The following is a 17582-nucleotide window of genomic DNA, read 5'->3' on the forward strand; positions in this document are numbered from 1 at the left end:
CTACAGCGACCCTCCTTGACGGTCGCTAACTGTGTGTGTGTGTGTGTGTGTACAGCTGTTGATTTAACTGAGAGTGTAAAGATTTACTATTAGTGGTCTCACTGCTAAAGTGTGTGTACGTTTGCGCCAAGACACACAAGTACACGTTTGAGTATGTCTCTCACGTGTGAGTACTCTCTCTCACCTCCGATCACTGTACACCGAAATAAATAAGATAACATCGTCATTTGACGTTTGTGTGTGTACAGGTACAGATACACACTCATACACGCCCACACTGCAAACATACTCACTCACTCACTCACTCACTCAGTCAGGCAGTCACTCAGTCAGTCACACAGACAGACAGACAGACAGACAGACAGACAGACAGACAGACAGACAGTCTCTACCCCTCGGAGCAGCAGCAGCAGCAGCAGCGGCAGGTCGCTGGAAGTAGCCAGGCTGTCAGTGACTGCTGTTAACACATGCTCAGGGTCAGCTCAGCTCTCTCTTCTGTTGCTGCTAAAGGAAAGGAAGAGAGGAAGAGAGGGAGGGAGGGAGGGAGGGAGGGAGGGAGCAAGGGAGGAGAAGCTGGAATGAGCAGCTCCTCGAATGCTGAAACACAGAGATAGAGCGAGAGAGAGAGAGGCTTGGACCGACCTCTGGCTGCTTCCCTCTCCCCTCTGTCTGGATGAGTGTGTGGGAGAGCTACAAGTGATGCCTCGTACAGCCCTGAGCTGCACATAGTCATTTTCTTCCCTCCACTTTGCTTTTCACTTTCTCTCCTTTTTTCCTCTCTGTCTTTCTCTCTCCTCTTTCAGCACTGTCTATAGTTTCTCTGCTTTCTCTCTCTCTCTCTCTCTCATTTTCTGTTTTCTTTAGTTTCTTCTCTAGGTCTGTGTTCCTCCCTGTGTCTTTTTGGTGTTACTCTCTTCCTCCCACTTTCTCTGAACATGAGGAGAGACCGTCTCATCTTAGCCGTGACCCTTACGGCCATCTTCAGCGCCGACCTCTACTTCGTCCTGCTACCCAAGCTCCGGGACGTTCGTCTAGGACCGGCGGCGGGGGATGTACTCTGCTTCTGCAGCGCGGACAACCAGACGTTGCTCCCTGCGCAGGGTGGGCTCGCCACCCCCTGGCTTTCCAACGGGACCTCTTCCTTGCCGCCACCGAGTGAGGCGGCAGCCGTCACCCAAACTGACCCCACGGATGGAGGCTCGAAGCTAGGGAGGTTGTTCGCTCATCCCCTGTTCAACATCCAAACTCCGGTGCCGGGGCCAGAGGAGAGACTGCTGCAGGCAGAGGAACTGCTGGAGTATTACAAGAGGAAGGTGTCGCGCTGGGAACGGTCAGTTATCCAGCTTTTATACGTCTCTTCAGTTTGTTGGATTTTATCCGTTCTTTGCTCATTTTGGGCACCATGCAAGACAATGGCAAAGTTCAATATTTTTGTTTTGTATCCAGGCAGTGTCGCATTATGCATGTGTTCTATAAAAATGCAGGTTGTTTGATCTAATTTAAGATACACACATGGACAGAACAACAACAACGCAACTGTGTTCTAAATCAGAAAATAGCCGTACATTTGTTGCAGCTGAGAGCTTTAGAGTTTTCAGTGGAATTCAAATATCTGACAGATGAAGTACGGGTTCATTTCTGAACACAGACAGAGAACACGTGTTGAGGCTTGACTGTGGTTGAGGGGGCAGGGTCAATGACATTATGGTTGAGGTTCCCATTTCCCAACCCTGCCACACACACCCACATAGACAAGTGCATGATGCACAGGCAGGCACACACACGCACACGCACACACACACACACACACACACACACACACACACACACACACACACACACACACACACACACACACACACACACACACACACACACCTACAGGTGGACAGAGGTAAACACTTGCACATTCTCAAATGTAAACACACAGACACGTATGCAGGTTCATGACACACACACACAACACACACCCGCACACACCCCGCATGCGCGCACCCCCCCCCCCCCCCCCCGACGCACGCACACACACACACACACACACACACACACACACACACGCACTCCAGGTACACACAGCGGGTGCATGAAGAACCACCCTTAACATTTGCTCTAGGGCAAAGCAATTTTCATGAAGCCCGTAAACGTTCTTTTAAAGTGTGCATCGTAAAAACACAACACGTAGCGGGTGGGCAGGGGGAAGAAAGCCTCACAAACATGTCACTCTGCGAGCTAGCATCTGGAGAGCGCTCTCTCTTTAAGGTAAACAGGGATTTAATACCGATAAAATCCCCTTAAATCTGTTGGAGCCTTACGTAGCTGACTTGGCTTGTGTTTGCGCCCAACACTGTGCACATTCCCTCACAGAGATAGAGATAGTTTGGGCTCCAGCAGTGGAAAATCAGAAGAAATATGACTGAGGGATCTCTCTCTGTCTCTCTCTCTCTCTCTCTCTCTCTCTCTCTCTCCCTCTCCCTCTCCCTCTCTCTGTCGTCTCTTGCACACTTTTTCTAAGTCTGACTTTTCACACACCCTCTCATGCTCATGCTCTCTCTCTTGGCAGCCTCATAAACGTGCACATACTCTAACAATGGATACCCTCTGGGTTTGAGGCAGTTCTTGCAAAATCTTGCAACAGTCTATCAATACAACAACAAGAAAAAAGAAAAAAGAAAAGAAAAACACTTTTAAAGAGAGGGAGGAGTTTTGAGGTTTTTCGTTTTGTTTTAAAATGTTTTACATGCAGAGTTTATAATAGCCAATTTATTTGTATACTGTATGCACCCTTGTTCATGTTCATATTCTCCTCAGTCACTTACATTTATAACTTTTAATTCTATTCTATTTATAACTGGAGAAATGCTCCGAGCTGAATGGCAGATCAGATTATTTGGTCTCCCACATCAACACCATAAGAGCTGGGCCACTTTTCTCTGGTCTGCGTCCTGCCCTGTTCCCTCTTCTTCCATGGTCCCTCCTACCTTGACTCTGCGGTCTGTACATTTACCCTGTGGCCTGATTACTCCGGTGGGTCGATTTAAGTCAGCTGGGGTGACTGATGGACTGGTGGGTGATGACCCTGAAGAGAATTATACATGGCCTCGCTCTATTATCTGAGCACTTTATCCGGGTGGGTTCTCTGGGAGTTTGTTTGGGTAAAGAGTTATACGTCCCACACAGTGTGGTCAGGTCCTGGCACGGCCTTGCCCCTGCAACCGCAAGGCTTATTTGTTTTGGTCTTCCAGTGATTCCTGGTCGCTGTAAGTACAGGCTGCAGAGGCGACACAAAGTGAAGCCAAACGGCTTCCGGAAAGGAGAGGATGGGAGGGAGGAAGAAGGAGGGAAGAAAGGAAGGAAGGGACAATTCCAAGTGAGTGGTATTGGCTTGGAGAGGAGGAGGAAGAGGAGAGGAGAGGAGAGGAGAGGAGAGGAGAGGAGAGGAGAGGAGAGGAGGGGAGAGGAGGGGAGGGGAGGCCTACATACTTTGTTGTATGGCAAATGTGATGCGACATGTTGTGAGCTTGTAGATATTTTCTTTTTTTTCCCCGCAACTTTTTTAAACTAAAAACAAAAAAAAAGCTTAAACAAAAAAAAGAAAACCCAAAATAGGGACACCGGGGTTAATGTGGTAACCCTCTAGCCTGCATGCCATGGCCTCTGTCAGTGAGTTCAACATATTATTATGCACTAACCACCACCACCAGACACTTAATCATGTAAAGTAACCCATCATTAACAACCGCAGCGAGATGAGGGACTGCAGGATCACACCTATTACAACCGTCATGTCAATCTCTAATCCCTATGGTGAAGAGAGAGGAGAGAGGCAAAGTGCAGTCAAGTGTATCGACTGCACTTTGTACAATATTGTATATTCCTATTGAGCCCTGTCCTGTGACCTGTTGCTCCTCAGGCATATGAAGTTCTACAACGAGGCAGCGGCCGCCGCCAACATCACTGTCACCGAACAGGAGGTGACCTTTGACCCCGAAGCCAGCTGGCTGAAGTTCCACCTGGGCATAAACCGCTATGCGCTGTACGCGCGTGGCGACCCCGCCATCCCACAGCTCGTCCAGGACATGCAGAGTCATGCGGTTGTTAGCGCAGGTAACAGCAGAGATGGATGAATGGATGGATGGATGGACGGGTAGTGTATTGTATATCGGCAGAAACCTTGTACTGTATGTCCAAAACCGTTACTTGTCAGGAAATGGAAAAATAACCTCTGTTCCATCAATGGATAAAATGTAGTTATTATTTAGTCACAAGCTCTTTTCATTGGTTCAACATTTATACAACCTTAACTTTTACATTTATTTAGCAGAAATAGCAGATCTACAAGCTCACAACGCGTCATGGTGCGTCGCGTTGTAGATCGACTATTTTTGCCACGTTTGTGTGACACTACCAAAAAAAATACTTTTTTCAAAAGTTGTAATATGGAGATACATGGTTTCTACCCGACAGCAACGAAATACTACATGGATGGTTGGATGATCGATAGACTAATTAAATGAAGGGTGCAAGGATGTTGACTGAACCAGTGAAATGATTCCTGACAGATACTATATGTCTCTTGTTCAGATTATACACAGGACGAGAAGGCCCTAAAGGGAACATGTGACTGCACCCAAGGTAAAGTCAGTTCACAACCAGATTTCCATATCTGCACAACTTTGCACTCTTTGTACCTTATCTCACATTGTAATGCAGCACAAACAATGGCAAGTGCGTCTTTCTAACTAGTCTCTTTGTTTTTCCCCGCTCTCTCTCCCTCTCGCTCGCTCCCTTTTTCTGTGGTGCTTGGCGATAGTATCGGAGATAAACACAATGATGCTTTTGTGTGGCAGCTTTTGTTTTCATTTGGCAGCAAAATTCCATAAATTACCACGATTGTGATGTCGCTATCTGTATAAAGACATCGCTCTGGGGCAAAGAGCTGGGAACTCATTTATGTTCAAAGGGGAAGCACTTAATTAAATGTTTGATCTCGCACTGGCTCCGGGGGTGGGGGTTGGGGGCTAACTCTTCCAGGGGCCCAACCTGCACACATCCATCTACAGTACCCACTACCCACATCTCATACCTCCAAGAGGCAGACAAATCAAAACCGCATAATTGTCTACCAACAGTGTTGGGGAAAGTTTCTTGTGCGATTGGTTCAATAGTTCAGTGGATTCTCAACTGTGCAATCAAGATTTAAATTAGATCTGGGAATTATTTTGACTGGCTGACTGAATAGAAAAGTTGCAGATGTCTGGGTCTCCCTTTGAGAACTTCCCCACAGTAAAACAGCATTTTACATTAGTCTAGGCACACAATAAGAACCTGGAGCGTTAATTTAACTTAGTTTCATATATTGACCTGTGTTTTGCTGTTTATGTTTGACCCCCGCAACTGCCAACCATGTACTTCTCTTCTGTGGGGATGATGTATTTCTTTTTGAATAACATTAATCAATGTGTGGTACTTTCACAAAATAATCAATCAAATAATTCTTAAATAATCAAGCTACTGCATGAACCTATTCACCCCAACACACACATGTAAACAAATATGTCTGTAGGCAGCTTCATTTTCATTCACATTTTCTACCCCCCCCCCCCACACACACACACACATCACACCCAGCCAAGAACAAAATACATGAAAAACAACGTGAATCCACCCCATCTTCCCTTTCTCCCATTCATGTGAGAGTTTTCTCATTACTAGCCGGAAACCAGGAGGCAGCAATGCATTTGTGACTTCAAAGGGCATGTGTGCCAGTTTGGTGCCCCTTTGATTCACTTCCAAAACAGAACTATAGCAGCGATTGTAAACTATTAATACGCTAGCTAGAGCTTCATAAAAGTGCAATGGGGGGAGGCGTGTGTTTGGTTAGCTTGGCCACTACTGTGACATAACATAAACCCAGACGGAGAGCAAAGGAATTTCATTCGCAGAGAGTATAACTCAGGCTGTGTGACCAACCCTGTAATTATCTTATCACTGGGAACAGGGCCCTGTGAGACACAGCCAATTCAAGAGTAAAGAGCAAAATACGGCACAAAAAAGGTATAAATCTCCAGGACTTTCTCTGCAAAATATTGTTTTGCTTGATTCCACCTGCCTGGTGTCTGCCTTTGCATTTCGTTCAAAAAGTCAGACCTGCTGATATACTGATGCAATGTTCAAGTCCAAAAACTAACTGACATCATAGCTACACCTGTATCCTAAACAGGGATACAGCTGTAAACAAGGATACAGGTGTAGTGTCAGTTTACAAGTCAGACAGACTCTTTACTGTATTTCAACACTTCTGCCACCCCAGAGTACAACCGAGAATTCATCACGCAACATTCCAAAACCCCAACTCTTTCTATCCTCTGAAACATATTGTGTATGTTTTGTAAGCAAAGGTCTTAAGCTGACTCATAGTTGCCCACCGTGCTTTTGATTTCACACCAACAATAACATTCTTATGTATTTTTTTTAATTCTCATCTCTGCCAGGCCAGAAGGCAGGGAGGTGGAGATGTTCGGCCATGTTTGTGTGTGTGTTTGTCTGTCTGCATGCACCTAATCTCGCAAACCACTGGACCGATCAGTGTCAAACTTTTCATTCACGCAGGCCTTGGTCTATAATTCTTTAACTATTGGTCGTACAAACAATTTTTTTTTTTTCCCAGGGTTCCTTGGAACATGGAATCCCCATCTACGTAGGCCAGGCCCAATGGCAGATCAGATGCATTTTCTTCAAAACTGTTCCTACAGATTCTGTCCAAAACACACACAAATTGTTATCTCTGGAGTCATATGAAAAATAATTGATAAATATTTTTCATATTCCATTGTGATGGGCTATAAATAGCTTCCATAGTTTGCAGGATATTCCATCCATACCATTTTGTTTTCTGTTTCCAAACTAAGTGCTGTTGACCTCTCGTTTGTACTGATGCAGGACATACAGTAACATGGCAAACTCATCTGTTTTTTTCTTCTCTACCCCAGTGGTGAAGCCCAGCGGACACCACCTGAAGCTGGCTCTGAAGATGCTGAACTTTGGCAAGGCCATGTTCAAACCTATGAGGTGAGGGATTATAACTCCAGATCTTCACCATAAACTGTCTATTGCTGTGGTTTCATGCCGGGACTTAATTGGATTTTGCATTGACAATTGAGTCAGGATGTCATATTTGAAAAACACATGACACAACACAAAGTTCTTTGTATGAGAACATCTTGAACTTTTAGGTCAGGAGCAACTGTTTAAGAAACTTGTAGATACCGTGTTAGACATTTGAAAAACGAACACTATCATGGAAAGCCTATATGTACAGTGGTTTTACAGTTTAGTCTTCATTTTAAAGTATTTTCTATTTCTATCTGGCGTGTGTGTGTGTGTGTGTGTGTGTGTGTGTGTGTGTGTGTGTGTGTGTGTGTGTGTGTGTGTGTGTGTGTCAGGCAGAAGAGGGACGAGCAGACTCCAGAGAATGCCTTTTACTTTGTTGATTTTCAACGACACAATGCAGAGATTGCTGCCTTTCACCTCGACAGGTACAGTACAATCTGACCCACCCCCATGTCATTATAGGCGGAATATAAACAAATATTTCAATAAATATAAAAAATAATGTAACAATAACAATGCAAGTTGTTATCCTATTCTGTCACAATCCATGTTACACTTGGAAGCTTTTTTTTCTTCCTCAAAGTCTGCTGTGGTGGTACTTGGATGTAATTTTAGTTTTGGTTACACATCCATTCCTGTTTTGCTCCCAATTATGGTTCTGCTGCATAATGCAGAACTAAAAACAAAAGTCTTAGGTAACCATCTCATACCTCCTACTGTCTGTCTATCTCAAAACAATACAAAATGTTTGAAAGAAAGAGAAGAATCATGGGATTCCAATAGTAGTGTTGCCAAGTCTGCTTATGATAAGCGACTTTGGGCTTGTTTTTCTGTAAAGTCGCTTGTAAATATTGGTAGTTGTGGGTTGTGTTTTTTTGGGCTTCTTTCTAGAGTGTACAGTAGTTGCTTATTTGGGCTTGCTGTCTAATGTTGTTTAAACCAATGGTTCTCAAACATTTTCGTGTCAAGGAACCCCCAAATGAATATGTATTAGGCCGCAGACCCTCATTTGAAAATATTTTCTGACAGGGACACCCATAGAGATTTGTCTAGTTAAAATGTTTCAAAAGTATTCCAAATATATTCCAGTCGCTTATTTTGGGCTTATTTTCAATAGACCTGGTTGCTTATTTCTCTCGCAAAATCGGGCAACAAATCAGTTATCCCTGCTGACTAAGAACAGAATATAGCCACGTTGTTTATTGCTACCTACTACACCAGGTATGGTTGCAAAACCCATGACTACTACATACTCATGTAGCCCCACCATGATTTCAACATGTTCGCCCAACCCAGCATTTCCAAAGTGATTAGTGTAAATACTGTGGTCTGTGGACACACACAGTCTTTCTCCATGCTATGGCACATTAGCTCGGGTGACTCATCTTAGAACACAGTCGTTGGAGCCAGACAGTATTATTTGGTAACCGCACACCATGATAAATCACCACTTTACCGTGGGATGTAATGCATTGTCAACAACGTCACAAACAACAGGGGCACACTCAAACGGTTATTATGCACCCAGGAGTCACTTAGAATTATGGTATTGCTAAATTCACCAAATACAAAAACAAGTAGATGAACAAGAATCTGCATTAAGATGTTTGAAGTGTCTGTCTGTCTGTCTGTCTGTCTAGTCATGGCAGCAAGCCCAATCATTTTCCTTTATCAGCAGGTGGGGAATGTATGCATTTAACAAACCACCCATTCAACCTTGCATGCTGATTATAATTTGATTACCGTTATTGAGACACGACTGACTGGTATATGGCCCTTGGGGAAATACAGCCTCCTTATATATCAACACCTGCTCAATTACAATGAGCAGAGCCCTGTCCGTTGGGGGTGTTTCGCTGATAAGGATCAGTCAAGGTGAATTGTATGGGCCTGTGTGAACGAGGTAAGAAGATAAGGATGGCAGGGTATCACTGTCTTTCTAGAGTTCATCTGAGTTTATGCCGGCATAATAGGGGTGGAACTGTGAATAGAGCAAAGAGAGCAAATAGAGGGAGAGAGAGAGAGAGAGAGAGAGAGAGAGAGAGAGAGAGAGAGAGAGAGAGAGAGAGAGAGAGAGAGAGAGAGGCAGAGAAGAGAGAGAGAGACAGAGACAGAGAAAGGGTGAGGGAGAGCGAAAGAGTGAAAAGAGAGAAGAGATTAAATCCGGGTCTCAGGTGAATATCGTGCTGTCCTTGTTGTTCCAGAATCCTGGACTTCCGGAGGGTCCCACCGGTGGTAGGTAGACCGGTAAACCTCACGGGAGAAATTCTCCAGATCACCCACAGTGAAGACCTCCGCAGTGTCTTCTTCACATCTCCAGGTAAACTGTCTTTCATTCAATCCACACACACGCACGTCCATATTGTCTCATATTTAGCTGACCTGTCGGCTGTTCTACACACATCTTTACACAATCACAGCAACTGTGATGAGTTAACCACGTAAACCCCTGGAGTCTTAGAGAACTGGACTTGAGTTACTTGTACTTTGAAAAAAGAATTGCCAATCTCCTCGCCAAGAACAGCCGATCTACAAGCTCACAATGTGTCGCAACGCAGCGTGAGCTTGTAGATTGGCTATTTTTGTTCCCCCCAGAATATTATGGACGCTGGGGTTCAAGTGGTTAAAGGAATAGTTCCGATTTTTTACCTAAAGATTTTATATTGCACATCAAACGGTTCTTGTGTAGCATTAACATTACTACAAGATGCTCGCTAACAAGGTTCCAGTAGACATTCCTCAGTAACTGTAGTAGCAATTTCAAAGAGCTTGGAATTTGCAATCTATTCTGAAGCACCGCCTAGTGTATAGAAATTTTGCCCCCAATTGCCATAGTAGGCCTATTGTTGAGAGGGACTTGTGTCACACTTTTTTCCCCCACCCTGCACAGTCCAAACCAACTGTCACTACATCTTATTCCTGTTAAAAGAGCAAGCAATGGAAGACGAGCAAAATACAGCAGGTTAAACAAAAATATCTGAAATGACAGTGGATGGATGATGAATAATATCACGCTCAGATATTATAGTTTATTGGACTCATTTGTACGCAATCATTGTGCTTCTCGTCCCAAACAGCCAACAACACGTGTTTCTTTGCCAAGTGTCTGTACGTGTGCAAGACAGAGTACGCAGTGTGTGGCACCCCTGACCTGCTGGAGGGTTCTCTGTCTGCCTACCTCCCCGGGCTCAGCATCGCCCCGCGCATCTCCATCCCCAACCCATGGATACGCTCCTACAGCTTCACAGGACGAGAGGAGTACGAGCTCAGACACAACACAACCACATACTGTTTTCTTTGACAAAAGAGAATCTCTCTTTTTACATAAACAGGACTTGGCCAGTGATTTACAAGCTCACAGCGCAGCAATGTATTGTGAGCTTGCGGATGTGCTATTTTTTTTTTGTCTTGAAATTTTCCGAAATGTTTTGAAGTTGTTTAAACATTTCTTTTAAGTCTTTGAAAATATTCGCCTAATGTCACGCTCAAAATAGGTTAACACTATTTTGAGCATGACTCAAAACTTTTTTTTGAGTTAACACTCAAAAAAAAGTGTAAACCACTTTCAACCATATCCATGGTTGAAAGTGGTTAACACTCCTGATTTTACTGTGAAGCATGCTAAAACACAGAGCCAACCAGTAACCAAGCACATTGAAGATTCAATTGCAATACTTATCGGCACAAGATTTGCTGCAGTGCACCCAGGACAAACACAGGACCTCATAATAGGCCACACTAGTCTCCACTCAACTTCTCTTTATTTAATTTCAAATCTTTTAATTAAATCTTTCAGTTCACCTTACACAAGGCCACAGTGGAGTGGCAACATTTTTTGCTTGGGGTTGTGGTGCAAGGAAAAAATACAAATGTAATGTAAGCAGCAGTGTAATTAACCGTGGAATAATATGACCTATAATGAAATACAGCAAAAAAGTTAGATGTGAATGTTGAAATAATGTTTGTTTCTCTCTGTGTATAACAGGTGGGAAGCCAATCCTTTCTACTGTGACACCATAAAACAACTGTATCCCTACAACTCAGGCAACAGACTCCTGAACATCATAGACATGTCCATCTTTGACTTCTTAACGGGTTCGTCTTCTGAAACATCTTCCCCTATAATCACAAGCATTTGGGGGCACTATCGTGATTTTCAACATTATCTCAATATACAGTAGTGACATTAATGGCTAACTAGGGCGATGCCTATTGGGAATGATGCTTGTTAGGAACGCACGCCCCTCCGGTTATTCAAGACACACAGACATGGAGATGTGCGGATTTATAGATATTTCTGGACAAACGCCAAACCGACAGACTTTCAATTAGGCACATCACTCCCTCAGTCGAACAGTCGGACGGCTCTCAAGAGATATGCAGGGCCACAGTCACACAGGCACAGATTGTGTGCATTTATAGATACTGTAGATGTTTCATCAGCAGCCATAAAACTGAGCAGTTGTGCTGAAAAGGATACCATAATTTCACTGGCGATATAAGTAAAATGCATGAATGTCAAAACTACAACCCTCACTTACTAGTTTATATCTGTTACCTTCAGGCGCTGTGACATTGTCCATAACCAGTGTCCCCATGGGATCAATGCTTGGCCTCTTCTTTTTTCCCTCTACACACAAAATCTTTTTACCAAACCTAGCTGATCTACAAAATAAGTGAAATATGCAAAGAAAGATACATTAGCTCTCTGTCAGTCTTCATGTATTGGAAGTGACACGTAGTTGTCTATGCCCTCCCACTTGACCAACTGTAGGTGTTAGCAGTGACAGGGACTCCACAAGTGTGGAAAACTGGGAATTGGCATAACTGAATAGGGAGAAAAAAAGGAAAAAAACGTTCTAATAAAGAATTACGGTAAAGAAATGAAAACTACTGAAATTGGGGGACTGATCTTTTCCAAATAAGAAACTTTTGTGCAATTCTGAGGTATTGGTATTTTGCAGGCAACATGGACAGGCATCACTATGAGATCTTCACCAAGTTTGGGGACGAAGGTTTCCTACTCCACTTAGACAACGCCAGAGGGTGAGAAGAGGAGAAGCACATAGGATATTTAACTATGGAGTTGTTAATCAAAAATCTTTGGTTTCCTTATCAATGTTGACATCTTAAACTGTGTTCCAGATTTGGGAAGCACTCACATGATGAGATGTCCATTCTGTCTCCGCTGTCTCAGTGCTGCATGTAAGTAGTACCACGCAGGCATGCAATCTAGAGGGCGGTGTCGAATCTTCTCTGTTAGTGTTTATATCGTCTCTGGGCATAAATACATAGGGTCGCATAGCAAATAACAACATAGGTCTGTGATGGAATGTTTGGTGAGGGATACTTATGGTTATGGGATGCATACTTCATAAAAAAAAGTTTATTATTACTGTACCATTGGTGGTGAGGGGATTGACAAGAACAGCAGACAGGTTGTAATTTCATCACCTCTTTCTCCTCAGTTTGACATCAATTATGCTATAAAATGTGGCATTGCTCAGGGTGAAAGAGGTTACAATGTAACATTCTATACTCTATACATCCTATTTTGACACTCCTCCAATATGGCTCCATGTTCCACAGCATCTATTAGACATCAATGAATAAGACCGTACAAGAAAACAAAACTGTAGTTGTTCCCTTCTACTCTCCATCTCTTTTGTTCATCCAACCTCTCTTCCTTCTTCTCCAGGATCAAGAGTTCTACGTTGCTGCGGCTCCAGCTCCTGACCCAGGCTCAGTACAGGCTCAGCGATGTGATGAGGGAGTCCCTGGAGGGAGACCCCTTACAGCCGGTGCTGACCGAGCCTCACTTGCTTGCGCTGGACCGCCGGCTGCAGAAGGCCCTCCGGGTGGTGCAGCGGTGCGTGCGCAGGCTGGGTGACGCACAGGTGGTCATCAAGGACTTCATGAAGTCCACAGCAAAACCTCAGACCGCTCAGCCGCAACCCACAGAGAGGATGGAGGCCAGGTAACCAAGGAGAACTGGGACTCGCACTTCAGTTGGGACTTGGAGCTGGGACGTAGGAGTTCAGACATGAGACTTGGTACTAGAGTCTTGTCTCTATTGAAACGTCAGCGAGCTAAGTGAGAGAGGAAGAAGGCCAGGGAACAGGAGGACGGGAGACTTGGGAATTGGGACTTGGTAACAGAAGAACTTGGAATGGGTTCTTAATCTAAGCCCTAGCCCGCCCTGTACCCACGGTGTGGAACCTGTAGGTTTGAGCCCAACACACTGCCTCTTAGTTTGGGCATGAAGCGGTGAAGCCCATCCAAGATACCAGATCACCTTTTAAACGCTTGCCTCTATTTTATGCTCTGCATCATCACACACACAATATGGAATGACTACTGTTTTAGTTTAGGCCACTTGAAAGAAAAGAGTCCCAGAGCCAACGAGCCAATAAGAGTGAGCAATGTGCAAGCAAAACAAACTTTAAGTTAACATCTGAAATCGAAATCCTCTTGTGCACACCGCAGAAATAAGAACAAACTCTCAGCTCAATAGCAGCCCATTAAATACAAACAGAGAAAAGTCAAACAAACGTCACACAACACAATTCAATGTTAACAAAGGCCTATAGCAATCCAATTATAGTAAGCTAATCTTAGAATCTAAAACTGTCTCACAAAAAGTAATAGGCAAGAAAATGGTCCATTTTCTCTACATGGAAATCCACAATATATATAGACATATCACACAGCCAGGGTGATAGAACAAAAACAAAACCTTCTTAATGGTCAGTCATGACATTGGCAACAACAATCCAACAATCTTGCAAAATGGGCATGGATATTTCCTTCCTAATCTTAACTCCTCAGAATTTACATAAATCCAGAACTACAAGCAAATCTTCATATCTTGTTGTTGTGGAGGGAAAATATATGTCCTCAGAGTTTACTAAAGTGTGTGCCAGTATGCATCAGATGCAGAACATAGAAAGAGAGCACTTGCACTTAGCCTTTCTTCAATTTGAGAATTTATAATACAGGCCTACACATTTATGAAACAACATACAGTACTTGGGCAAATGTTTTGCAAAAACAGGCCCTAAACGTACCCACGCCATTCATTGGGAAATCGCCCCAAACCAATTAACCAATGGCATCGGGTCTGAGAGACATCTACATGAGTATAGACTGAAGACCTTGAAAGTGAGTGTGCATCTATAGAGAGGAGGAGGCCAGGGAACAGAGTTGGGGGCTTTGTACCTGGCTCTTTTCAAGTCAATCATATTGACATACTGTAGTAAAACCAAACACCACTCATGGAAGAGTCCACAGAAGGGCATGTAACAGGAGGACTTTGAACTTGAACTTTGGACCTGTTTTTACTTTTTTTCACGTCAAAGCAGACTCACATTGAAGCTCTGTTAGTCCTTTTAAGCGTGAAACACTATGGAAGTGGAAGACTGTTGACTATCAGAGCGGATAAGAGACCAAATCAAAAAAAGAAAAGAAATGTGCAATACCTTATCTGAACATACAGTAATGGGATGACTGCAGGCTAACTTCACTGGGACTTAATTTCCAGGCTTCTTCATCTCTCATTATTGGATATCAATCATGGACAGAGCAGCACGTTACTGTATCACATTTCAGACTTGTCTGGGTCATTAATCATTTTATCTGCTGTCAAAAATCCCCCCTTGGGTTTCACGTTATCTGACTGTGGCCTCCCACACAAAATCTGTGCACTTGCCATGCACTCTCTGTCTTGTCTGTCTGTCTGTCTGTTTCGCTCTCTTTCTCTCATGTACACATACATGCCAAAGTAGAAAACAGAACTGAGATGGCTTTCATAGCATTGAAGGAGAGACATTTTTTTAGGACAAAGCACTGGAAAAGCTGTATAGACGTTATCAAATTGATGATGGTAAATATTGTGACCGAGTCTGTGACATCAAAGTCGATTATAGTGTCTACTGCCAACATTGTCAATAAAAGCATTTTATGTGATTACAAAGTGCAACTTTCAAGTCAGTGAAAGTACAGTAAGGAGTCAGACAGCAAAAGCACAAGATTGTGTGTGTGTTTGTGTGAGATGTCTCCCCAGAGAAAAGTGCTACCTATTAAACAGCAATTTAGCTTGTCCCGGCCCATTTTCCAGACTTCTACTCCTTGTTGCTGTCATCAAAGTCTTTAAGTGGTTTCACATCAACCCAACCAAAACAGGCCGAGACAGAGAAGTAATCGAACTGCTGAAGAACTGTATTGCATCGTGTCACATCCTCCTACCACCACAAGGTCCCATTCCCAACAGTTCTGTGTCGAACCCATTGTCCTCAACTAAAAAACCTGTAAAAAGCATGTTCCTACACGTCTGGGTTTGGTGTAGTTAGCGTTATTGTCATGCTATGCGTCTACAAATCCAACACATCCTCTATGTACTCTGAGACGTGAACAAAGACAGCAAATAACCACAACTATTTTAAAGAGCTGCCAGGATGAGTGATGTCTTGCCAATTGAGGTTTGGCAGGCAGGGAGGCTGATAAACTGATATAATAGCTTATTTTGTATGTTTCCAGCAGCAACTAAAATAGAAACAAAACACACTGGGTTCCCCTTTAAAACTCTGCCTCTTTAAATGTATGCTACTTTCCATCATGTGGCAATCAGAGAGGAGGATACAGGAGTATTGGCAGTATATTTGCATTAAAAGGTGGTGTAAGTGATATGTTGGGGTATAAAACAAAGTTTCGTTAAAGCTCTATGTTCTGATAGTAATACTTTCTAGAGCTAAACGTGTTTGTTCAGAACAGGGGTCTCCCCATCTCTCCAGCCTTTTAGTAAACAGAAAATACATTTCCAGGTGGATCACCAATTTCATCCAATCAGAAAAGAGAACCCATTGAATTCCAATTTGGTCTGCTCATTTTTTGGTTTCATCACTGTATTCTGTATGAGTTCTCTCTCCTGCTTGAATACAATTGGTATCCTAACCTGAAAATGTATTTTCTGTTTGTTTACTAAAGAGCTGAAGAGACAGGCAGATCTGTTACTGAACAAATACTCTCTAGCAATGATTATGACTCGCACACACACACACACACACACACACACACACACACACACACACACACACACACACACACACACACACACACACACACACACACACACACACACACACACACACACACCTTTTTTTGCCTTCAATAACAAACAGTGGCAAATGGTAGGGCTTATCAGGGACCATGTATGTATTTATTGTTAATAAAATGTCAAAAACTCTATTATTATCAACTGATTTAAGGGTGCATAGCCTATACTAGAAAAAGTTAACTAAAAGTGTGCAGAATTGAGAAAATACAACATAGCATGTCTTTTTGAAGTGAGGTGGGGCTTACAAACAATCCATAACCAGTGTTTTCGCAAAAGCAGAATGATAGAGGAAGAGGTTTTGTTACTACCACCACCATTCTTATCAATCCATTTCCAATGGGAGACATTCTGTTGACAGCAGCTCCATATCTCCACCTGGTGGAGATATGTTGTATTGCAACTTTTTTGGTCTTCACTTATGTATGCAGTTTACTGTATGCATGCAGTTACAGACAGTATACATTTTTGGAGACGCACTGACTTATTTGTCTCAAAGATCAAAACAGCGTTCATATTTTGGGGGGATAAACAATTATCTCATGAACAGATATCCAATTGACTGCATGTCAATTAGCCTATAGCTATATAGCCTACCTAGTACCGAACCTATTTCATTGGCCTGTTTAAATTCAGTTTGATTCTTGCGTAGTTTGCCTACTTACTGCACTTTAGGTTTGTAGGGAAGAGTAGCTGAGCTCTCAGATTGTTCCCATATCTCTAGATTAGGCCTAGATTAGTGGAAAAGTTGAAAGAAAGCTGTAGCCTAAGCGTTTTAATGTATTCACTGCTGCCTGCGCTAGAAGTTAACCACTTTGGGAAATGCACCAACCTGATTGTTGATTCTGATGTAGTTTTGAACCAGGGTTGCCTGGGTTGTCAAGCATCAGTAGTAGGCTACGCACAAGTCTCACATCAAATTAATCTCTCGTCCTTTTAGTTGTGTTGTAGGCCTATATCCAAAAAGAGAAAAAAAATCTTTGTGTTTGCTAGTCTGCAGTATTTTTCTCAGGAGTCAATGGCGCACCGGACATTACTGGGTTGCCACTTGCCACTGCCAGGTCATGGAATATCTACTTCCAGAGCCACTGAAAACCGGCACCATAAACTCAAAGCAAATGGGCAAGAACCCGATAAAGGCACAATTCCCTCAGCAATAACATTTTAATTGTATTTATGTATTCATTTTCAATTTTTAAATATCACTTGGTAGTAATGCTGCCTACCCTGGAACAATCAAGGTAACATCTCTCCTCTGCAATAAAAAAAAAAGTTTCAACACTGGATAAAACATGCATGTGTAGGCCTACATTTCAAACTTTGGCTATTTGAGGTAAAAAATTAAAAAAAACTACATATATAA

The 17582-nt window shown here is 43.1% G+C and overlaps 1 protein-coding gene across 1 annotated transcript; it reads left to right on the forward strand.

The window, feature by feature from the left end:
- Positions 1 to 547: 547 nt before the first annotated feature.
- fam20a (FAM20A golgi associated secretory pathway pseudokinase) lies at positions 548 to 16010 on the forward strand. The gene is made up of 11 exons (XM_084077476.1): positions 548 to 1330; positions 3911 to 4104; positions 4582 to 4632; positions 6990 to 7068; positions 7443 to 7535; positions 9315 to 9430; positions 10188 to 10368; positions 11096 to 11205; positions 12075 to 12156; positions 12256 to 12315; positions 12809 to 16010. The coding sequence occupies exons 1-11, from the start codon at positions 936 to 938 to the stop codon at positions 13089 to 13091; spliced, it is 1644 nt and encodes a 547-aa protein (XP_083933602.1). The 5' UTR covers positions 548 to 935; the 3' UTR covers positions 13092 to 16010.
- The last annotated feature ends 1572 nt before the right edge of the window (positions 16011 to 17582 follow it).

This window comes from Gymnoscopelus microlampas, assembly GCF_963454915.1.
Source record: "Gymnoscopelus microlampas genome assembly, chromosome: 14".
Classification (NCBI taxonomy): domain Eukaryota; kingdom Metazoa; phylum Chordata; class Actinopteri; order Myctophiformes; family Myctophidae; genus Gymnoscopelus; species Gymnoscopelus microlampas.

Bases quoted from the DNA above. Each gene is read 5' to 3' on its own strand.
- fam20a (XM_084077476.1), top strand. From the start codon at position 936: ATGAGGAGAGACCGTCTCATCTTAGCCGTGACCCTTACGGCCATCTTC. The intron at 4,105-4,581 runs GTAACAGCAGAG...TCTCTTGTTCAG, and splicing joins TCATGCGGTTGTTAGCGCAG to ATTATACACAGGACGAGAAG. The intron at 12,157-12,255 runs GTGAGAAGAGGA...ACTGTGTTCCAG, and splicing joins CACTTAGACAACGCCAGAGG to ATTTGGGAAGCACTCACATG.